This window comes from Ctenopharyngodon idella, chromosome 15 (genome assembly GCF_019924925.1).
Source record: "Ctenopharyngodon idella isolate HZGC_01 chromosome 15, HZGC01, whole genome shotgun sequence".
In the NCBI taxonomy this organism is placed as follows: domain Eukaryota; kingdom Metazoa; phylum Chordata; class Actinopteri; order Cypriniformes; family Xenocyprididae; genus Ctenopharyngodon; species Ctenopharyngodon idella.
Genome location: NC_067234.1, coordinates 9986224 through 10010835, shown reverse-complemented (window position 1 = coordinate 10010835; position 24612 = coordinate 9986224). Strand labels below are relative to the sequence as shown.

The 24612-nt window shown below is 36.4% G+C and overlaps 1 protein-coding gene across 1 annotated transcript; it reads left to right on the top strand.

Moving 5' to 3' along the window:
* Window positions 1-1373: 1373 nt before the first annotated feature.
* LOC127495511 (P2Y purinoceptor 14-like) lies at window positions 1374-23182 on the top strand. The gene is made up of 2 exons (XM_051862428.1): window positions 1374-1393; window positions 22553-23182. The coding sequence occupies exons 1-2, from the start codon at window positions 1374-1376 to the stop codon at window positions 23175-23177; spliced, it is 645 nt and encodes a 214-aa protein (XP_051718388.1). The 3' UTR covers window positions 23178-23182.
* The last annotated feature ends 1430 nt before the right edge of the window (window positions 23183-24612 follow it).

Genomic DNA, 24612 nt, shown 5'->3' with positions numbered 1-24612 from the left:
CAGTGCTCATTTGCAGGTAAAACTCTAAGTGAGTTAACTGCATTGTTCATGCAAGTCCTCCAGCTATTGACTTCACTTGCTAGTGGATTAGCAGCCCAATAGCAATGATCTTGTTTGTATTTTCAAATTTGTAATTGTGCTAGACACATTGTGTGCATAGAACACACATTAAAGTTGTTTGTGACACATATGTACACATATAGTATCACAAACAGACTAGCTGAGTTTATTCTTTAAAACACACAATTGCTTTACTGTAAGTGTTGTTTGAAACACTTAGGTTAAAGGTTGTAGATGTTATGCATTCTAGGCCATGTATCTTGTGTAAATTGGAATAATAAGTGTAGTACTGGAATTGTATTGCAATTTCTAGTTGCATGTGTGACTATGTTGAATTTGTTTGTCTCCTAAGTGGAAAACTCAGCTATTTTCCATATAGCTGGAGTAAAACCATGTACAGGAGCACAGAATTGCCATGTGGCTACAATGTGATTCACAATTGCATTAACCATGAAAATGCTTTCCTCACAACAGGATTTAGTAACTCTGAACTTTGCACTTTGTCATGCTTCTTAACAAAAACATTGGTGTTTAAAGATTTTGAGCCAGATCACACCTCATACTCTCCTGCTGGCTCCCTGTTACAACAGCAGGACCAAATTTGCATCACAATTGTTAATGATTGCATTTACACATAGCCACAGTGAAATGCAGCCACATAGATTTGAACTTCACACGCAGTCAAATCTACATATGCCTTACAAAATGTATGCATATAATGTTATTTTAAGTCTTTAAGTCTAGACTGCACTATAACTGAATTTCATCCAGTTGTTGTTTTGCTTTTTCTTTAGATTCACTAAATCAGTTATCATTTGTCTCACCAAGTTGAACATCAAAAATGTATGTTAGTATTTCTCATTCTTACCAAAGCACAAAATTTGTAATATCATTAATGCCTTTGAAACATTTCTAAAACTTATTTGATTTGTTTCTTTGTATTTTGTCCATTTGACTTGGAACATTTGTAACGATTAGCCAAATCGGTTGAGTCACAAGATTTAAAATGGGGTCAGATTTTACTGTGTGAGTCTGTTAGTGGTTAAAAGAATGAGACATAAAACAGTGATGAGTTTAAATAAGAATTGTGTATTTACAATATTCACAGGAAACGTTAAAACAACACAATAAAACCAGGAAAACTCAGTCTGTTAAAAGCATACAGTCCAAAGTACCATACCCTAAAACAGTCCAAGAATCCTAGTGTGCTGATAAAGTCCCAATGTGAATGTCCACCAGTGTATATACAAATGTCCACGGTAGTGATAATCCAAAAGTTTGTAAGGTTGTGACTGTAGAGGTAAGTCCGCAAAATGGAAACTCCACAATCCAGGTAAGTTGTTGACTGTTAGTGAGTCCCCATTTGTTTGCCATGCTTCTCTCTTTATACAGATGTATTTCCTGCTTCCTGTCATGTGACTGATCACATGACAGGCCAACCATTCATTTCTTAAAGACATACACACTTAAAATGTTAAGAGGAATAAAATGGACTAAAAAACATGTAAACCAATTAAAACTCTATTATACATAAATCATAGTAATAAATAGAGTGGTAAAACATGTCTTTTATGTGACAGTGTAAGAAAAGTACTCTTAAGAGTACTGTCAACCATTATCCATAAAATGGGTATCCTCTTTAAAGTGTGGCTTAAAATGTCTTTGAAATAAATTAGCTAAAACTAGGCACTCCCATGCAGGCACTAGTTAGCTGGAAGGAAATGGGGAACCATTACAGAGTGGAGGAAGTCGATACCAGCCTGGGTAACCCTGGGTAGGTTGCGCAGTTCCTCCCTGGTGCTTACTATACCCAGCTTTGCCGGCACGCCACTCCCCCCGAGTATTCCTCCTTCCTGGCTTGATGGTTGGTGTTGGTGATGATGCGGGGTGACGAGATGGTTCTTTGTTCTTTCTGATGACGTTACACACTTTGCAGTCTCCCACATACCACCAGACATCCTTACGGACCGTTGGCCACCAGGCAACCTCCAGGACGCTAAGAAGAGTTTTCAGCCGACCATGATGTCTCTCCGTTGTCCTTTCGTGGAGGCTCTGTAGCATTCGTTTGATCAAGGCCTGTGGAACGACAAGCTGCAGTCGGTACTGGCCGTCCTTGCGCTGGATCCGTCGGTACAGCAAGCCCTGGTGGTTGATCACTGTGATCCTGTCGGTCTGGGGTGTGGAAGAGATGATGGTGAGTGTGACGTCATCCTGTTGTGTGCTGTTGACTTCCTCACTGGAGAAGGGAAGAACAGAGAAGATGTAGCTGACATCTGGCCCTGATGATGTCTTGGTGCAGTTAATTCCTTGCTCTGTTGTGCTGTCTGTCTGTGAAGGTGTTGAGATGGTGGAACAGTCAGTGGGAGGTGAAGAGGTGTAGATGGTGGAAGGTACAGGGTTGGATGTCTCTGCAGGAGTTGGGACAGTGGCTTCCGGAAGTTTCTTTTCCTTAAGTTGTTTTGCCCACTGTTTGTCTCTCCTCCGAAAGCACTCAACAACCTCTTTTTCTAATGCTGCCATAGCCTCTTTCACGTATTCCTCCATCTTATTGAATTTTACATTCACAGCCTCTCTAAAATACACTTCACGGTTAAAATGACTTTCAACAGAGTCTTTAAAATCCTTTTCCAGTTTTAAAACAAGGTTTTTAAGAGAAAGTACTTCAGCACGAAGCTGTTCACAATCACACTGGTGTAAAATCCGTTCATCATTAAAATTAGCAGGTGTTTTAAAAGGAGCAGCATTACCAAAATAAGTTGTCATCTTTTACCACTTTCTCAACACAGTTTTTTAAAATCTTAAATGTTCCCCGTACGGGCCACCATATGTAACAAATACGATCGGCCCTATCGGTCGAGTTTACACATTGATTGTTTTGGACTTTAATTCAACTGGTTACACTGAATATTTTGTTAATTCTCTTCATGAAATGGGGTGTTTTAAACCAACATTTGTTGTTTTGTTATTATGCAATTTATTTCAATGTTTCCAGAGACAATGTAAGAGCTTGTAAGATCTTTTTTTCTCGCCTTGACCACTTTATCAAGTACATCAATTTAAGGGCTTATTGCCAGAGACAAATTTAATCTGACCACATCAAACCTCTGACCAATGACAAATGCCATATGTATGCTTTTGCTGTTTGTTGTGCTATATGTTCTTTTAAATCACAGGATCCCTGCTACCAAAGTTCAAATCCTGTGTCTTGTCTCAAAGGAGGGACAACTGAGTTCTACCATCATCAGTGCCTGATTCTTGTGGAGGTGTGAAGTGTTCGATGGATGATTTGCATATCTATGAATGGTGCAACACCATCTGATGGACCTTCTCATGCAGGACTGAAAGGAGAACAAAGACTGAAGACTGACCAACTGCTATTGAAACAAGTCTGGACAAGAAGTCTGAAGTTAACATCTACACACAACAGAAAGCATGTCTTCATGGACTGTGCCACCTTTGGCCAACGGTGCCAAGGAGGGATTTGTAAGATTGAAAATATCTAAAGGATATTTTAAAATGAACAAAGACATTTGATTTACTGTTTCAACCCCCTCTCTCTTGCTACATGGGCCATTTGGAAGGCTCAAAGGTGTTGATAGTGATCAAGCCCTGTAGGCCAAAATGTATATACATTGGGGGTCTATGAACTGTCACACCTTTAGCACAGTGGGGGAAGTTTTAATTTCCTGATTGGTCAGTTTGAATGTCTCATATTTGGGTTTCAGTCACATGGTCAAGGAAGGGATAAAAGAAGATATGTAACTGTTACTCTGGGGCTTTTTATTCTCTGCTTCTTTTCTTGGGCACTCTCTGGCCCTCTCTCTCTCTCTCCCCCTCTCTCTCTCTCTCCCTCTCTCTCACTCTCTCTCTCCATCTCTCAGGTAACTTTTTACATACATGCTGGGTATGATTAATGGTATATGATTTTATCATCTCATACATCTCTTTTGTAATTATTTTAAGTGTAACCATAATCAGATATTGTCATTAAATTCTTTCTATTACAAATGATGTCAACTAGAAATCAACTAGTTTTGCTCTCACACATATTTTGCTATTGTAACTGCGCTTATTTCCGTTGTTGGTATAAGTAGCAGTGGGTGGTAATTGACAAGAACTGTACAGTTTTCTACCATCTTGCTGATACCGTTTCTTTAGTTGTTCGGCAGCCCTACAGCCTGAACCCCTGTAGGAGGTCCACCCTTACACACTTTTAGTACACTAAGTGTACTATAAGTGGTAACTAAATACATTTTTTTAAATACAGAGAAAATATGTTATAGGCACATTTTAGTTCATATTTCATGGTGTCTCAAAATAGCACAGTTGAGTACACTTAGATGCTCTTAAGATTGTCTTAAGAAGTACTAAATAAGAATATTTTAGTATATTAAGTTGTAGCATCCTGGCTAATAAAATAGGCGACTCTTTCACTGATGATTCATTGTTTATTGTTCTCGTTCCGTAGCCATACAGCAACACAGATGAACCACCGTAAGAGCTAGAAAAAAGAAATAAACCAAAAAAATAAACAATCTTATTATAACAAAACCATATATATACAAAAAAGATGTGACTTGATAGTTACCTTGTTCCCCTTTAAACCAGGAGCTAAGCTTAAAGTTTGTAGAATCCGTAAGACCTTGCCTTAGTCACTGTGCCTTACACAGCGTGAGTGTTTATATCTATCACCATGAGGTGTGTGCGCCATTATATCCGTTGAGTGCAGCGGATACGCTACCAAAAACAAAGTTCAACCGCACCCGAATACATTAAACAAAATTAAATCATATACATGTAAACATACACATATATAATAATAATGCTAATAATAATAATAATAATAACAATAATAAATATTTGTAAAGACCACAAATAACAAAACAACAAATGTAACACACCAGGGTCCATTACACTCCCACCAAATCTTACCATGTGCTTAAACATGAATGATTTCTAGATATAAATATTCATATTCAGCATGGAAAGAAAAAACATTTTATACCAAACACTGTTTTTTTTATTTTTTTTTTTTATCAAACACATTCTCCATCAGCAGTACCAGCTTTTGTATTGGCCTTTCAATTATTGATGGTTTGTCAATACGTTTACCTTTCATGTCAAGTTTTGAGGTGCCTAGATGTATTTTGGCTTTACGAACAAGTCCATCAGAGCTAACAGTAGTCTTTTCTACTCTACCCAGTCTCCATTGATTTCTCGGCAAATCATCATCCTTTACTATAACAATGTCACCAATTTGAATATTTCTTTTAGGAACAAGCCATTTTTTCGGGCAGCTAGATTTGCAAGATATTCCTTGCGCCAACGACTCCAGAACTGCTCCGATAGATATTGAACTTATATTGAACACCAGCAGCCATATCACCCTGTAGCCCAAGACTGGTTGCCCACTGAAGCTAAGTAGGGCAGAGCCTGGTTAGTACCTGGATGGGAGACCTCCTGGGAAAACTAGGTTGCTGCTGGAAGAGGTGTTAGTGAGGCCAGCAGGGGGTGCTCACCCTGTGTCCTGTGTGGGTCCTAACACCCCAGTATAGTGATGGGGACACTATACTGTCAAAAAGCACCGTCCTTCGGATGAGACGTTAAACCAAGGTCCTGACTCTCTGTGGTCGTTAAAAATTCCTTCGAAAAGAGTAGGCGTGTAACCCCGACATACTGGCCAAATTTGCCCATTGGCCTCTGTCCATCATGGCCTCCTAATCATCCCAATAAAATGATTGGCTTCATCACTCTGTCTCCTCTCCACCAATAAGCTGGTGTGTAGTGGGTCTGCTATTCACAATCGCCATGGCTTCGTAAAGGAATGTTCGTAAAGAAGAATCATCCAATTTCGCTGGATAAAATGAAAGTATGGAATTCAAAACAGGCCTCACTGTTCTGATCTGACATTCCCATACTCCACCAACATGACTGGCATGTGGCGCATTCATCACAAAATCACACTATTTTTCTGACAAGAATGCAGTTACTCTTTCGATTTCCTCAAGTGCCTTTTTGAGTTCATTTTTTGCACCCATAAAGTTTGTTCCTTGGTCAGATCTAATTTGTTGTACAGTGCCTCTGATCGCAATAAAACAGCGTAGAGCATTAATAAAGGAGTTTGTTGTCATATCTGTGAGCATTTCGATATGCACAGCATGAGAACACAAACAGGTTAAAAGTAGGCCATATCTTTTACATACACTCCTTCCCTGTTTAACACAGAATGGTCCAAAACAGTCCATGCCCGTGTAAATGAATGGAGGTGACGGATTCACTCATTCTGATGGCAAATCAGCCATTTTCTGTATCTCAGTTTTCTATATGCAACATATCTTCTGATGTAGGAAGCACAGTTTTACTGATTCTTGGAATCCAGTATCCATGAGATCTAATCTCGTTAATGGTGAATCCTTTTCCTTGACGTTTGACTTTTTCATGATAATGTGCAATAATTATTTTGGTAACAGAGTGATTCTTTGGAATAATGGCAGGATGTTTTAAGGACTCTGGATAATCCGAATGACGAAGCCTCCCTCCCACCTTGAGATCTTCATCTATGAACGAGTCAAAAGGATACAATTCAGAGTGAGATGAAACACTTAGTCCCTTTTTCAATCTCTTCAATTCATCTTTATAAACACAACTTTGCAAACATTTAATGATGTGCAATTCAGCTTTTTGTCGAATACAGTACTTAGATGACTTGACTTATCTTTGTTGACTCTTCTCATAAGTCGAGCAACAGCTCTAACTGCTCGTGACCATGAAGAAATCTTAGACAAGCGATCAATCAAGTTTACTTTGTCAGAACCTTCTGTTTTTAGAACTCGAGCAATCTTCACTTCTGGATCTTCCAAGGAAAGTTCAGAGCTTGTCTCTATTGGCTTTGGTAAGTCTCTCTCCCACAAGAACTTAGGGCCAGAGAACTAGTTTGATAACTGCAATTCATGAACATTTAGGCCTCTGGAGGCATGGTCAGCAGGATTTTCTTTGGAAGGAACATACCTCCATTGTTGTGGGGTTGTACTAAGCTGTATCCTTTGTACACAATTTGCCACGAAGGTATGAAACCTATAAGCTTTATTCCTTATGTACCCCATTACCACCTCCGAATCTGTAAAGAATGATTCCTCAAGATCAACATACTCTAGTTCTCTTTTAAGCACATTGCTTATTTCAACAGAAATGACCGCAGCCGTTAATTCTAGTCTGGGAATTGTTATGACCTTCAGAGGTGAAACTCTTGACTTTGTCATTACTAAAGCACAGTGAACATTCCCATCCTCGTTGCGGAGTCTCAAGTAGAAGCACTGACCATAGCCGTGAGTGCTAGCATCTGAGAAATTCAGCCTTGACAATTTTCCCGAAGTTGTTAGGTGCATTTGTTCTTGGTATGCTTATTTCTTGCAACTCAGAAAGATTCTGCTTCCACTGCTCCCACTGTAACTAAAGTTCCGTTGACAAGGAATCATCCCATCCAATACCACACTTGCATACTTCCTGCAGAATTCTCTTTCCATTAAGCAGAACAGCTGCTACGAATCCTAACGGATCATATACTGAAGCAACTGTAGATAATATTCCACGACGAGTAGCAGGTTGTTGCTGCAACTTGATCTTGAACTGGAAACAATCTAAATCCTTTTGCCTCTGTATTCCAAGGGCTCTTTCCAATGGCAAAATGCAAAATCTTTAGCATCAGATGCAAGTTCAGAGGCAGGAATACTATTCAACACAGCTCCATCATTTGACATGAATTTGTGCAGTCGTAAACCACCCGTTGCACAAAGTTTTCTTGCTTCATCAGCAACCTTAATTGCCATCTCTGTGTCTTCCAAACTAGTTACTCCTTCATCCACATAGAAATTCCTCAATATAAACTCTGAACCTAGAGGACATAAATGGCTGTTCTTATTTGCAATATACTTCAGGCCAAAGTTTGCACACCCTGATGAGGAGGCGGCACCAAAAATGTGAACCTTCATTCAAAATTCAAGAGGCTTTTGATTGAACTCTCCGTTCTTCCAAAGGAAATGCAAGTAATCTCTGTCAGATTCACTCACATGAAACTGGTGATACATTTTTTCCACATCACACATGAGAGCAATAGGATGTTGACGAAATCTGATCAGAATACCATTCAAATTATTTATCATGTCAGGACCTTGAAGCAAATGATCATTCAATGAACAACCGTTATATCTTGCTGAACAATCAAATACCACTCGCAGCTTGTTTGGCTTTTTGGGATGGAAGACACAGTGATGAGGCAAATACCATGTTTCTCCTTCTTTGCCGCAGTCATTTACTTCCTCTGCATCCCCTCTTTGAATGATCTCACTCATTCCTTATACCGTTCCTTGTACATTTCATCCTTAGACATCCTTCTCTTGAGATGGTCGAGCCTGGCCATAGCCAGTTGTTTGTTACTTGGTAGAACAGGTCTTTCCTTAAAAGGTAACGGCATATCATAATGTCCATGCATGTTTTTACGAATACTTTCTTTCAATTTATTGAGAAAAAGAATGTCTTCTTGAGATACCTTCATTTTTTCTTCGTTAATGTCCTTAAAGTCAGTATCGAGAACATGAATCACATCTGTTGGAGTGACAGGAGGAAGTTCCTTGGCTGCAAGGCGATGACATAGACTGTTTTCTTTAGGCAAATCAAGACGTGGAGATGAACACCCTACAATACTCCATCCCAAATCAGTTCGCAAAGCAAAGGGTTCATCATCTCTTTCAACAATCACCTCTTGAGGAGCCATCGGCCTGGGGCAATTGTAACCTATTAACAGACCGATCTCACAATCCTTTAATGGTGGTACCTTATCTGCAATACTTGACAGATGACTCCATTTCTTTGCAATTTCACAGGTGGGGATGTGATCACGATTTACAGGTATATAATCTCTGGTATAAAGCAGGAGGGAGGTCAATAAAACTATCTGATTCGTATGCTCGTACTTGCAACCCTGATACTCTCTCACTTTGAACAACTGAATCTTTACCAAGCATAGTAGTTAGTTTCAATCTTACTGGACTTGATTGTGCTTGAAGAGCATTACTTACTCCTTGATCAACAAAGGTGGTATCACTTTGAGAGTCCAGCAGAGCATACACAAGTCTCTCACAGTCAGGATTCTGCTTTGTTGATATCCATACAGGCAAAATCATTGAAGTATTTGTAGTCTGCCTTTCTTCAGCTACACTCAAAGTTACTGCATTTGTGCTACCATTAAGAACACCTTGGGAAGAATCTGTTGAAGGGTCTGACTTCACTCTTCTTATAAAGTTGCTGTCATGCAGACATGTAGGATGTTTTCTTTTACAAATATCACATACAAGGCGATAACGACACTCACTTGCAATATGTCCTGATTTTAGGCATCCATAACAAAGTTTCTGCTCTTGAACAAATCTCCGCCGTTCTTCCAATGGTTTACTACAGAATTCAAAACAGTCATTGAGCTGATGATTACTTTGTTTGCTCTGATCACTGGCTTCACTGATTTCTGGCTTACACATTTTGTTTGATTGTTAAAAACTTGAACCTCTTTCAAAGTGAATTTGCCAATGACGGGTCCTAAAGCATGGAGAGCTTGAAAAGAAGTTACTGGATTGCAAGCAATATCTGCCTCTGCTGACACAAACGCACAGAATTCCTTAAAGTTTGAAAACTTTGACTGAGGGCTTGTGTAACTTGTCGGTTCCATCGACTGGCTGCCCAGTCAGGCAATTTTGAAACAAGTTTTTGATTCTCTTGATAATCATTCAGAATCTGAAGGCCCTTAACATGAGGCATAGCATTTTCACATGCACTGAGGAAGTCAGAGAAGCTTCGAAGACCTGTTGCATCCTTTTAGGCCAATTAGCCAATTTCTCTCTAAAAGCCTTTTGAATGGCAAACAGTTGACCATAACGACAGTTTAATTTATCCCAGGCATCAGAATAAGCTTCATCATCAGTTCTAAAGAAGATACCCTCCAAAGCCTTACTGACAGGGCCGCTCACGTATTTCTTAAGATAGAACAGCTTTTCAGCAGATGAGATGCATTTTCTTTCAATAAGTGCAATGAATGATGATTTCCACTCAATAAATCGAATAGGATCTCCTGTAAAAACTGAAGGTTCAGGCACTGGCAATCAACTCATAGCTAGACTGTCCTGAATGACTGAAGCTGAGACGGGCATTCCTGATACTGATTGAGAAGTTGTAATGTTTAGATCTGCTTGAGCCAAGTTCTGAGACACACCTTGCTTCTTTTTAAGATTTACTTGAGGGGTGTCGTACTCCTCTTTGATCTTGTCACAATCTGAAGATAAACCCAGGGTTTCTTTAACAACCTCTTTATCACAGATTTCTAATTTGGCTTGTGCAACTCTCAAGTCTTTTTGTGCTTGTATTCGCTTGTAACTCTTTTAACTCAGCGTCAACGGCCCGTTTATGCTGCTCTTCCAGTTGCTGTATCCTTTCCTTGTGCTTTGCTTCTTCTAACAAAGAATCATAAACAGCTTGCTTAGCCGCTAAATCGGCAGCAGCATCTACTCGTTTAGCTGTTAAACTTGAAACAACGGAGCATTGGCTGGAATGTTTACTAGACACTTGACTGACACGTGAAACAGTTGATCCAAAAATTGAGTGTGCATATTGATGATCTAGCAATGTTCGAAGATGCATTTTTTCCCTTTCAGCATCAAAATCTCCATCTACCCCTGATATCCTTTCGTGAATGATTTTAACAACATCAGCTGTAACTGCTTCGCATGCATCAATTTTACATCGCATTTCACTAATGGGTGATACACGCTGCCTAATTTCATCATAAACATTCAGAACTTTATTTTCTTCTATTTGTAAGCTTCTCTGACAATGTACATTACAAGCTGTTTCTTCTTCGGCTTTTGCCTTGATACTCAACATGATCGCGGACACTGCGTACTAGTGGTCTGCATGCACATCGACACAGACAATGACGCAGAAGTATAAATGAAAACAGACGCATAGCCTACGGCGCAGAGGCTCCGGTGTAGGTCTGACACAGAAGTATAAATCAGCCTTAAGGTCTATAGAGGGTATGCATTGACGTCACTTTCCCGCCGGAACGCGCTCCCTCAGCCGGACTGAGTGGCAAAAGAGCCTGCTGCATGACTGGATTTAATCGGGAAAACTGCGAAAACACGAGTAAAACAAACGATTATCAGTTTAAACTAAAGGTTGGACTCGATATTGAACATTATGTTCCTTACAACTTACCAAAGATCCAGTGACGCCGGGGAAATACATAAGGCATCCATTTGCTTCTCTTTTCTGTAGCTTTCGGCAGTCTGTATATACCCCAGAATTATTGTCAAATCTATCTCTACAGTCAATTGCAAAGCTCTTTCCAGTTTTAGATGTGTTTTGTGTTTTTTTTTTCTCACGGCATCACGCTGAAAACCAATACTGCTACACAATGGGCAACCAGTCACTCCTGATTCTAACGGCTGTTGCAGTGACGTGATAACTTTACCAACCGGTGATTATCTCCTATTTAGAAGGCAGGACTTAATCCGCCATATGACGCGTTGCACTTTCTCCCATTCAAAATGCGTCTTATGTTATTCTATAGTCTTTGCTGAATGTGACAGTAATACAGTAGACACGAACACTCACACAAACAAACTTGGCAGTTGTTTTTGTGCTAAATGTAAAGTCCTAAAATAAATATTTTCTGTCACATTAAATTGTTCACTTTAATCAAACGTTCTTGCATAAATTTGATAGTGTGGATCTTATTCAGCAAATTACCTCTTATTGTTTTATTCCCAGCTAGTGTTACAACTCACTCCAGTAGTGGGGTAGGTTGTAACAACGGAACTCATTGTATTTGACATTAACTCACATAATCTGTGATTGTGATAGTACACATCCAAGTGAGTTTTATTTGTAATAAACAAATGTGGCTACCTTGTATCAAAGTTTGAGAGATCTAGCACAAACAACCACTGAGTTAACCACTGATGCTCAAACAAAAAGTGTTACTACCATCCCCAAAATAATTGCAGCAATCAGAACTTGCCTGTCTAAAATCAAATGGATGTGTGTTATTCAAACAGTATATTGTTTCTGTGTTTGTAAGAAGTATTTTCAACAGACAAATCAATCAGTAATAATAATAATAATAAATAAACATTGGTCTTTTTCCTAATTAAAACTAAACTATATGTATAATCTTATGCAGATGAAAATATTGAAATGCAGTGTGCTTTAAGAAAATATACTGTTTAGGTTCTTGTTTCTACCTACATTTATATTTTTACTTAGATACGTGTTGTGCTTTGAATTTTAAAACTGGTCAAATGTATATGTGATATTGCAGAGGAGAATTTAAGTTTTGTGCATGTTCTGTCATTGCATAACTGAGTTAAAGCATATTTATCATCTGTTATACGCACATTATTCAAAATAAGCCAGACAATATTCAAATAAACTACATGTTTTTCTGTAACTCCTCATGCATCAATATGCATTTGCATTTACAATTTTCACTTTCATCTTTGTGTGAGCACACCAAAACACAAACGGTTGTTCAAACGGTTGGATCAAAGGCTTACAAGTGGATTTAAAGTAAGTTAAATCTGAAAAACCAGCTAATTGCTGCATAGCTAATTAATATTTACAATTATTCAAATAATGGAGTGTAGTGTGTACTGATTTAATACTGATATGTTATTGAAAACTATGTCCTGCCTTAAAGAGAACTATTTATACATCTGATGTATACCCTTATGAAAAAGTTCATTTTATCAAGTATACTTAAGTAATGTTCAAGTATATTTTTTAAGCATACTTTGTGTAGTAAGTATACTAGTATCAATGTACAAGTAGTAAACTTGTAAGTGTACTATTTTAATACCGCTTGGGACTAAATTGGCCCAACTTAAGTTTACGTATAAGTGTACTATAAGTGTAACAGTAGTAAACTTTAATTACACAACTAGTTCACAGCTACATTTCTCATTTGTATTGCATCTGTACTACAAGTGAACTTATGAGTATACTAGTAGTTTACTATTTTAATACTATAGTACATTTTTAGCATATGAAAGTACACTTTGAAATATACCCTTAGTAAACTACTAGTTTAGTGCAAGTATACTTGTAAGTTTTCTTTAAATGAACATAACATCACACTTATAGTTTACTTTTTACATATTATTTTTGCACTTTTAAGTATACTACTATGTTCCTATTTAGTTTATTTTATATAGCTTTAACTGTAATTTAACTCTTTCTATTTCATTCTAGCTTTCATGAATCCTTTTTTTTTTTTATCAACACTTAAATGTGGTTAAGTTTCATAAAAAAAAAAAAAAAAAAAAAAAATATATATATATATATATATATATATTTTTTTTTTTTAACAAAAAGCTGAGAAAATTGCAGCTCGTTTGTTTCAGATTTTTCTTCTCCTGCATTTTGATCCAAAGATTCTGTACCCTTTCAGAAGATGTGTTACAGCGCCCCCTACTGTATAACCTGAAAATTAAGTCAATGGCGAGGAAAGTGTGAAGTAGATTTGAAGTAAATTCCTATGTACACTACCAGTGGACTAGCCTACACAAAAAATTAGATACTCAGAATTAGGAATATATCCGTTTTCTTTATAAATAAATCAATAATTTCAAATGATTTCAATTTTAAGTATATTTCTCAGAAGTACATAAAGTATATTTCTGAGAAGTATATAAAAAGTAGACTGAAAGTATACTTTCTTATTTTTAGTTTAAAAGAAGTATACTAATAGCACACTTGAATAAACTTTTTTTTCGTAAGGGTAAATGCCCTAGTAAAAAGAAATGTTCTAAATTGTATTTATAATTCATTTAATTCATGATAGTTATACTAAAAATACATTAACATGTCTATGTACTACATGAAAATACCCTGTAATCTTACTTTTTTCATGCTTTCTTCGAATGCACTCAGATAAATTTTGTGCACTACAAATTAAGTTCTAAAGTAGAGTTGCTTTTACATATGCAATTAAGGGAAGCATAAATTAAATTGAATTGCAGTGTGCTTTAAGAAAATATACTGTTTAGGTTCTTGTTTCTATCTACAACTTGTTTGAAACTTTTCTGTTAAATAAGATTATTTGCTATTTAAGCACAAAAAATAATTGTAACCAGGGCTGGAAATGGCTGAGATTCACTAGGGGGACTTTAGTTGGGAAGATTTTTTATTATTATTTTTATCGTTTTTATTGCCTATTTCATGTTTCCTCCAAACAATATTTTCTTAATTATCAAGCAGGCACATGAAAGGTAAATGAACAACATTTGTGAATTGTATATGGCACAAACATGTTCATTCAACAGAATCTCTGCTTGAAGAAAATTTCCTGTCTGATTTTGGCCAAATTAGATATACATTGTCTAGGAATCCGCATATGTGGTGCATACTGAACTGAACAGGTCACACAAACATTTTAAATACATTTGTCCTCAGGTTAAAGAAAACTGTAGAATGTTTTGGATGGAGACCTCTCAGTTTAGTCACAATTATTAAACATTTAAAGGTTAAAATAATTTACATGTTGCATCTAAAAATGCGTGGAAAGCATGGCCGCGCCACTTTCTCCTCTTTTCCAAAGCGCTTGCCCTCCCGTGGCGTCTGTCGTTGCTATGCAACCATGAACTGCGCTCTCCATGATGACGAGGAAGTATCAGCAAAGGATTAATTGATTTCTAGCCCTTGTATTAGCTTTACTACCAGATATACAGGTGCATCTCAATAAATTAGAATGTCGTGGAAAAGTTCATTTATTTCAGTAATTCAACTCAAATTGTGGAACTCGTGTATTAAATAAATTCAGTGCACACAGACTAAAGTACTTTAAGTCTTTGGTTCTTTTAATTGTGATGATTTTGGCTCACATTTAACAAAAACCCACCAATTCACTATCTCAATAAATTAGAATACTTCATAAGATCAATAAAAAAAAAGGGTATTTTAAACAGAAATGTCAGGCTTCTGAAAAGTATGTTAATTTCTATGCACTCAATACTTGGTTGGGCCTCCTTTTTCACGAATTACTGCATCAGTGCGACGTGGCATGGAGGCAATCAGCCTGTGGCACTGCTCAGGTGTAATGGAAGCCCAGGTTGCTTTGATAGTGGCCTTCAGGTCATCTGTATTGTTGGGTCTGGTGTCTCTCATCTTCCTCTTGACAATACCCCATAGATTCTCTATGGGGTTCAGGTCAGGCGAGTTTGCTGGCCAATCAAGCACAGTAACACCATGGTCATTGAACCAGCCTTTGGTACCTTTGGCAGTGTGGGCAGGTGCCAAATCCTGCTGGAAAATGAAATCAGCATCTCCATAAAGCTTGTCAGCAGAAGGAAGCATGAAGTGCTCTAAAATTTCCTGGTAAATGGCTGCGTTGACTGTGGACTTCAGAAAACACAGTGGACCAACACCAGCAGATGACATGGCAGCCCAAATCATCACTGACTGTGGAAACTTCACACTGGACTTCAAGCAACATGGTTTCTGTGCCTCTCCACTCTTCCTCCAGACTCTAGGACCTTGGTTTCCAAATGAAATGCAAAATTTACTTTCATCTGAAAAGAGGACTTTGGACCACTTAGCAAAAGTCCAGTTCTTTTTCTCCTTAGCCTAGGTAAGACGCTTCTGACTTCTGTCTTTGGTTCAGAAGTGGCTTGGTACGTGGAATGTGACAGTTGTAGCCCATTTCCTGAAGACGTCTATGTGCGGTGGCTCTTGATGCACTGACTCCAGCTTCAGTCCACTCTATTTGAAGCTCTTAAATCGGCTTCGCCTGACAATCTTCACAAACCTGCGGTCATTCCTTTCATTTGTACACCTTTTCCTACCACACTTTTTCCTTCCAGTCAACTTTCCATGAATATGCTTTGGCACAACACTCTGCGAACAGCCAGCTCTTTCAGCAATGACCCTCTGTGGCTTACCCTCATTGTAGAGGGTCTTGATAATCATCTTCTGGACAACTGTCAAGTCAGACTTCCCCATGACTGCTGTTGGGATTACTGACCTAAACCCAGTATTTAAACCCTGAGAATGGTAATTTAATAGAACTTGAAAATAAATATTCTAATAATTTGAGATACTGATTTTTTTATTTTGATGAGCAGCAAGCTGTAATCATCAAAATGAAAACAAAAAAGTCTGGAAATATTTTACTTTATGTCTAATAAATCTAGAATATATTTAAGTTTTACTTTTTGAATTAAATTACAGAAAGAAAAAAAAAATAACTTTTTCATGATATTCTAATTTATTGAGATGCACCTGTATTTTTAAACTGTCACTTGTTGCCAACTAGTGGAGTACTAATATATTCAATATTAATGACTTTGCATTTTAATCTCTTTTATGTTACTGTCTCCAATAGCAACTTTTTTGTGTGTTATACCTAAATAGTTTTGGTTTGTAATTGCTTCTGATCATTCCTTAATGAAAGTGTTATTTATTTCATTATTAGACGAATTGTCACTGTTAACAGTTACAGCCTACTGGTCATAGCCTAAATGTGGCAAGAATAAAAGGTAAAAACATTATTTTTGAAGTATTTGCTCTTTTTTTCTCTCCATAAAAAAATATTGGAATAGGAACCGTTAATCAATATCGGAATCGGAATCGCTAAAATTAAAACGATACCCAACCCTACTTATTACTAACCAGACTGACTTTATTTCTGTCATACGTCTACAGAAATTCTTATTGAGAAATAACAGAGGTTTAGATGTTGTTTTATTGTTTTGTTTGGCGTTACCATGATGGAGATCTGTGCTTGCTTTAGTCAGGCTCTTGACCCTTCATTTATGAACATTAGTTTTTCTTTGGCTGCTGTAACTGTGTCTTTAAAACACATTTGTTGTGGCTAAAAAAGCCAAAATATAATGTGATCAGAAAAGGTTAGCTAATTATCAACGGTCAAAATCATTATCTAATGGCTCATCAGAGTCTAAACTAGATGGTTTTACATTTTTGAATATGGAGTTCCTGTGATTCTTTAGCATGAGATCTATCTGTGTTATTACAACCAGATAATATGAAGAATTTTGAAAACAGTTTGTGTGCAAAACATTTTGAACAACTGAATCACTCAGAGTCACACAGCATCAAGAATTGGCGTATGAATCTCAACAATGGTGACAATCAAAAGCTTCATACTGCAATGCATGCTGGGTACAAAAATCGTCTATGACTCCCAGCATGCATTGCGGCATGAATAAATTATGTCGCTGAATTGCCTGGTTATTTTCTTTAATTCTTACTGTTCGCCTTTATTTTGCTGTTGTTTTTGTGTTGACTTTTAGTAGCATGTTTTGTGATGTTCAGAGTTGATCTTTTATCTTTTTTGTTGATTGTCACCGTTGTTGAGTTTCATACACTGATTCTTGATGTTGTTGCCGTAGATCAAACATTTTTTTGTAAATGAGTTAAAAATTCTTTTTAACGGATTGCTTTGCATTGCTTGATCTTAAGCTGTAGTATCGCAATGTTGGCAATATAAAGTTTCATTTATTAAAAAAAAAAAAAAAAAAAAAAAAAAACTCTGATAATGCATTTCTGACAAGCTCAGGAAACCAAGCATTACATGATGATTATTGTAATCAAAATATAACCAACATCACCTGAGCACATCAAATGTGTCTTAAATACACATGGTTACAGTAGACAAAAAAATAAAAAAAACAAACATGTTAAAATGTCAAGAGTCAAGAGCCCAACTAAAGCAAACACTGACCTCCATCATGGTAACATCAAATGAAACATTAAAACAACATCTGAAGCTCTGTTAATTCTCAATAATAACTTCTGTAGATGTCTGACAGAAATAAAGTCAATCTGGTTAGTAATGAAGTAGTAAGTGAAGCTGGTAATGCTGTTTTGTTGTTTAATCCTCCTCTGCTGAGATCTTGAAAGATTTAATGTCTTTTATCTTCAGGTGATTTCATCTAAGGCTGTGGCTGGAAGTCTGTTGTAACAGAAGGTGTTTATCACTAATTCTCAATTAATTAATCACTTAATTATCTCATTAACTTCAACACTGCTTCAGTGTTACTCTAACACTCTGTAGTGTGGACACATACAAGTGTTCATTTTAAACTGAAGATTGAGAACAGAGTGAAACGTAATTTAACAGTAATCAACTATAGAAAAACAGCAATTTACTGCCAACCCTGCTGACAGTAGATTACCGTAAAATGAAGGAAAAAAACAGTAATTTTCTGTAAAACATAACAGTCAGATTTTCTAAAAGAAACAAGTTAATTTCACTGAAATATTAGTGAAAGTTAATAGAAAAAGTTATGCAAAGTCAATAATTGATAAGTAGAGTAAATATTGAACTGAAGTGTTTTATGTGTTTGGGGGTTACCATTATGCTGGAAAGTAGAGCCTGTGCTTCAGTCAGTGATAAGCAGAGAAAAACCCTGATGTTATGCTGCTTTATTTAAAGGCAGTAACTGTGTAGTTGCAGATGCAGTGATAAGCTGTTTGTTAAGTACTTTAACACACATATATGTGTGCTATTGTTAACTTAAACAAACTGCAAAGATTTGAGTTAAAGTCATGTTTTTAATGACTTCACTACTATGATTCACTAAATGAAATGAGTTAATTTCCATGGTAGTATTACAGTAACATACTGTAAGAAAAAAAAAAGACCTGTAAATTTGCAGTAGGGGACTGTAAATTAACAGTACATTACTGGCAACTACAGCTGCCAGTAGATTACCGTTATTTTACAGCACAATTTTTTACAGTGCACTCATGCTGTTCTCTTCAGTCCTCATCAAATAGATGAAATTAAAAAATAACATTATAATAGGCCTATTTAAGCATAAATATTAAACTAAATGCGTTTTCTTTAATGGCTACCAACACGTATAGTACAGTACAGAGAAATTTCATGTCGTGAGCAAGAGCGGATCATGAGTAGAGCGATCACTTGGGCCATGAGCGATTAAGTGGAGCACGCTGGCATAGAGCGGAATATTGACTAAACTTGTCATCACTCCAAAGAGGAATAGGCTCTCTGAACAGAAGTTTGAGAAGCTTCTGGTTTTGAGATACAACCACTGGTTTAATAGGATGGATGGATGGATGGATGGATGGATGGGATGGTTACATGACTAGGTTGGGTGGATGGATTGCTATGGTGGATGAATGGATGTATGGATGTATGTATGAATGAATGCATGCATGGACGGATGAGTGTTACGAAGGAATGTATCGATTGATGAATGAATGAATTAATTAATTTTCAGGAGCTGAAGTTGGATTTATGTGGCAAATTACAGTGATTTGAACAGAGACAGAGGGGATTACAACAGTGCCCTCTGCTTGACCTCTACTGTGAGAAGAGCACTTGTGTGACTTGTATAGGGCCAATGGTCAGAGATGGCCATGGAGTTTTATTTTTATTTTGTTACCTGTTTAAATAGGCCTATCAATTTCATAATTTTAATTTGCACTACAAAGCGTGTATGTGTATATTTTGTTACTCTTTATTATTATTATTATTATTATTATTATTATTATTATTATTATTTATTTATTTATTTATTTATTTTTTGGTACATTTTTTTAAGAAGCATAATTTATTTTTAGACTTATTTGCTGGCCAGTTGTGGTATGTGCAATAAATATTAAAAGTTCTAAACCATCTATTGTGTTTTATTGTTCCACTATAGTAATGATAATATTTACAATAATATAATAAATTTGATAGGTGTCTCTCACATTGTCCTACAGCAACATTAAAATAGTGTAGATTAGTGTACATTGTTTTATAATAATAATTTATTCTATTTAGTATCCATTTCATTCATTTAACATATTTAATATTGGGGGCATCCAATATTAAATATGATTTTTTTTTTTTTTTTTAAAGTAACACAATAGTTACTTTCCGTGGTAATTAGTTACTTTTATAAACATGTAACTCAGTTACTAACTCAGTTACTATTTGTGAGAAGTAACTAGTAACTATAACTAATTACTTTTTTAAAGTAACATGCCCAACACTGCTGATAACCGATGAGCTGAATCCTGGAACAGTTGCATGCTGACCAATGAGAGGAGAGATGAGACTCGTATGAATTAATTTTGGTCCATTCAAATGTTGCCTTGTGAAAGCGAACCAAACCAAAAAAAAAACCATTGTAACAAAATTAATCCTTGTTTCAGAACAAAGGTGAAAATTCCCTAAAAGAACATTAAGGATGTGTTCACACTTGGCAGGTATGGTTCAATTAAAACACTGGTGCGATTGCTCTGTTAGTATAGTTCATTTGAATAAGTGTGAACGCTACCATCCGAATCCTGGTGCGCACCAAACGAGTTTACATGTCTTTGGACCGTGTTGCATTCATATTTCTGTTGAACCGCAACAGAGTTTGTTTGAAAGTGGACCCCATCTTTTTAGGGGTCTCGTTCCACTTTCAAATTAACTCTGGTGCGGTTCGGTTGAAATATGAAAGCAACACAGACCAAAGACATGTAAATAAACCAAAAACAGGACATAATGTTAAAAGTTGCAACCCTAAAAAAGGACAGAATAGTCAAGAATACCTGTTTTTTTCTCATCATAGTCGCGATGTTGCCCATAAATGTTGCCTTTACAGTTCAATACAGGCATTAGAACCATGTCTCACAGCAGATTCATTTGTGTGTGCAACGGAGGGATTTCTGCCATTGTTTTGACTCCTTTACACATTTTAAGCTCTTCACAAATTGTCAGCTCCATCATATACCATTATATGCATGCACATACAGCGAGGGCATTTAGCCCAGGACACAGCATTGTTTTTGGATATTCGATAAGTTCTGTCGCATTTTTTTTTTTTTTTTTTGGTATCTTTAGGTCCAGAGTTAAAAAATAACAGTGTCAATGCCAAGTGAACCAGGACTAAGTGTATCATTTTCTTTTTTGGTCCGGACCAAAAGAACCAAGAAAACCAATCTACAAGTGTGAATACACACTAAAACATCTTTAATATTTCTTGAGTTGCATGCAAACTTTGGCGGAAAAATGCAAAAAGTTGAGTTGTGTTGACAGAATGAACCTATAGTTGTTTTTTTTCCCTTTTCTTTTATTTAGGTATTAGATGGTTGGGTTAGACTAGATACTGTGGTATTCTTTCAAAGTCAGTGTGAGAGAGACTTGTGATCAAATAAAAAAATGAATTAATAAACAATATATATATATATATATATATATATATTTTATTTTTTTTTTTGCTTACCTAGATGGAGTCTCCATTGCCTACAACCAACTTTACCACAAATTACACCATGAAACCAAACATGACTTATACAACACAAGCTCTGTGTGAAGTTCCAGCTCATCATGTTTTCATATTTGCATACTCACTAGTTTTTCACCAGAATTGATCTCCTGCTAACTGAACAAAAATGGCAGATTTTAAATTGCTGTCCCAAACAGCACCCTAAGTCCTCTCAATTTTCCTGAGTCCACACTCAGGAAGCAATGCAGCTTTGATAGCTTTGACTGTCAAGTAGAAGTAAGCATCAGGGGTGCATAATGGTCAGTGTGTAGTGTTGTGGACTTAAAAGGGACGTGCACGAGGTGGCCACAAGTCCCAGACTAAAATGCAGGTTTGAGCTGTCTTAACTGAAATCAACTTGCAGTGACATATCTTAAAACATGTGCCATTGTTTTGTCTCAAGATTACACACCAGTAATGTTCTTTTTTTTTTTTTTTTTTTTTTTCTCCAAGGAATGTTTATAAAAGCTACTTAAATGTCCTAATTGAACTAAGGCTCAGTGTGGCTTAATCTAAGCCCTGTCTGTAAAACCAGTCCTGAGATTGATAGGGCCAGTATAAGGGTAACCATGCACACTAATAATAGCTAATCAAAAAAAATGGAATATACTTTCTTCCTTGATGTATTTTCATTTTTGACTGAAAATATTTACATTTTTTTTTTTTTTAATTTAGTCAGAATGGTACAAAACTTATTAAAGATTTTGGCACTTGCTATGTGAACACACACACGAGGGTCCTCATTTATAAAATGTTGTGCAGAAACCGTCCTAAATTTTATCTTACGATCATTTCTCAGATGTGCGTACGTGCGATTCATAGAATGAACGTACACACAGAAAACGAGCGTACGCCTCTCTTTCAGATGAATCTATAAATCACAAATGATCTTGAACTTGTTTGCAGCTGAATGGTTTCAGTTCTCCGTGTTTTAAACAACACCTAATTAATGTCATTTACATATAAAAGATCACCAGTCATCGTCCAAATCCTTTATTTTAGAATGGCAAGCTGCAAGAATAACTTAGATTTCCAAAAACCTGCAGTAATCTGACAAGGATAAGTGCATATGTCTGCTAAGACCCTGACATGGCGCTATTATACCATATATTATACAGTATTTGTATATGATTACATGTAAATAAATGCAATTGAATTTAAAGTGTTATTGATAGTGCTCTTTACACTCTTTTCAGGTACCTGAAGATTGTCCGGCCATTGGAGAGTCATGCTCTGCAGACAGTTCGTACCGCCTGCCACATTTCTGCTGCTACTTGGCTCTCATCATTAACCACATCTTTCATCTACTTGATCATTTTTCTTCAGAACTCCTGGGGTCAAAACAATGAATTTACCTGTGAATCCCAGGACAGTCTCCAGCTCAGTTTGGCCTACAAAATCATCCATTGTATGACCATTGTGGTTTTCATTTTTGTCCTGCTATCTCTGATTCTTCTATACTGGAAGACTCTTCAAAAGCTAAGACAAGTTCAATTCTCTACACAGACCACATTCAGTAGCCAAACATTCAGAAAGTCTAAGCGCAACATGCTAGTGCTAATAGTCATTTTCTGTGCGTGCTTCATGCCCTATCATCTGGTGAAACTGCCTTTCATATTTATCAAACCCCTGCTGCATGACTGTTTAGCAGTCCATGCATTCTACATTCTGAAGGAGTTGACTATCCTGCTTGCAGCACTAAATGCCTCCTTGGATCCACTTATTTACGTTTTGTTTTGCAGGGCCTTCAGAGCCCAGTTTAACTTTAGGAGTAGCCAAACCTCATGAATGAGGGCTAGATGGTTTATGTATTAATGTGCTTTGCGATGTACTTCACTATTGTTTTGTCAGAAAATGACTACCTTTACTGAAAGAAAATGGGTGCAAAAAGGAGTAAAGTTGCAATGGAAAAGGTCTTGGTGCACTCATGAATAGGGCGCAAAAAACATTGATAATAACATAAGTAATTGTTTCCACAATGAAAACCTGAATTATAGAGACTGGACTTTAGAATATGGTACAATCTTTCTCAGATCATAATGACGTACATATACATATTTTTCCACCGTTTGTAATGTAAAGGTCAGTTTAATTGCCTCCATAAAAGTTTCCAACCTTTTCCAACCACAGCGCAATTCAAATGATTCTACTGTACCTGAATTCTAGTGGCTTTTGTTTAATGGTTTTACTGTGGCTGTCCTCCTGTTGAGGAAGGATATAAATAGTCTAGACTTTCAATACTTTAATGAGAAGTCATATATACAATATGTTATCACTACAATTCTTTCAGTTATGGTTTTTCAGGTTTCCTGGACCCAATGTCTGTTTGTTACAACAATATTTTGCTGGAACTCTTTCATAAAGTATTTCTTTTGAGCATTTGATTCATAATTCTGTTGGAGACCATTCTTTTAATCTATGTTGTTGACACTCTTTCTGTAAGATCTTCAAGGATAAAAACTCTTAAGAGCAATCACAATAAGAAATACCAACACAATCACATGGCAGTTTGCAACAAATCCACATTTTGGTGAATTGGTTTACAGGACAGGGCTCAACGCTAAGTATTGGTCGGGCCAGTGGTTCAAATTTTTACTTGCCCTGTCAAAATTTTCACTTGCCCCACAACAAAAAATTAAATAAAGTAAAAGAAAAGAAAATGGGCCTATAAAATAAGCCTAGTTATTGTTTTTGTTGTTTTTGATACATGTAACCTTAAAAAAATAGGGTTATGGCACCAAAAGCTACTAGATTAACTAACTTAACTTTTAAATATTGTTAGACAAATATACAGTAAGTAATAAAATAGTAACAAATATTCAAATTATGAGTAATAGCAAAAATAAATACAGCAGAACAAACTAAATGAAATAAACGGTGCTTTTCAAGTTTTTCATATAGGTTTAAACAGGAGATTTTCAGGTACAGAAATTGTAATCTAATGTATAACTAACTATATAACTATAGATTAAACTTTATTAAAGTTAATCAGTCAAGAGCAGTTACAGATGCATAAATAATGTTTTGAAATGTTGAAAATATAAAACGTTAAATACTGTTATTTGAAATCATTTTAAAAATGAAAATTATTCGAGAAGTGTTGCTCAGAGACGCAAAACAATGCTGTGTGGACTTTGGAAGTATTTTCGTAGGCGAAATAGAGTGAAACAGGCGATTTGGTGTCTAAAATGTAAGTCACTTGATATTAAGTTCTTGCTCATTA

Coding starts and splice junctions, on each gene's coding strand:
- LOC127495511 (XM_051862428.1), top strand. CDS start 1,374: ATGGAAACTCCACAATCCAG. Junction 1,394..22,552: donor ATGGAAACTCCACAATCCAG/GTAAGTTGTTGA, acceptor TTGAATTTAAAG/TGTTATTGATAGTGCTCTTT.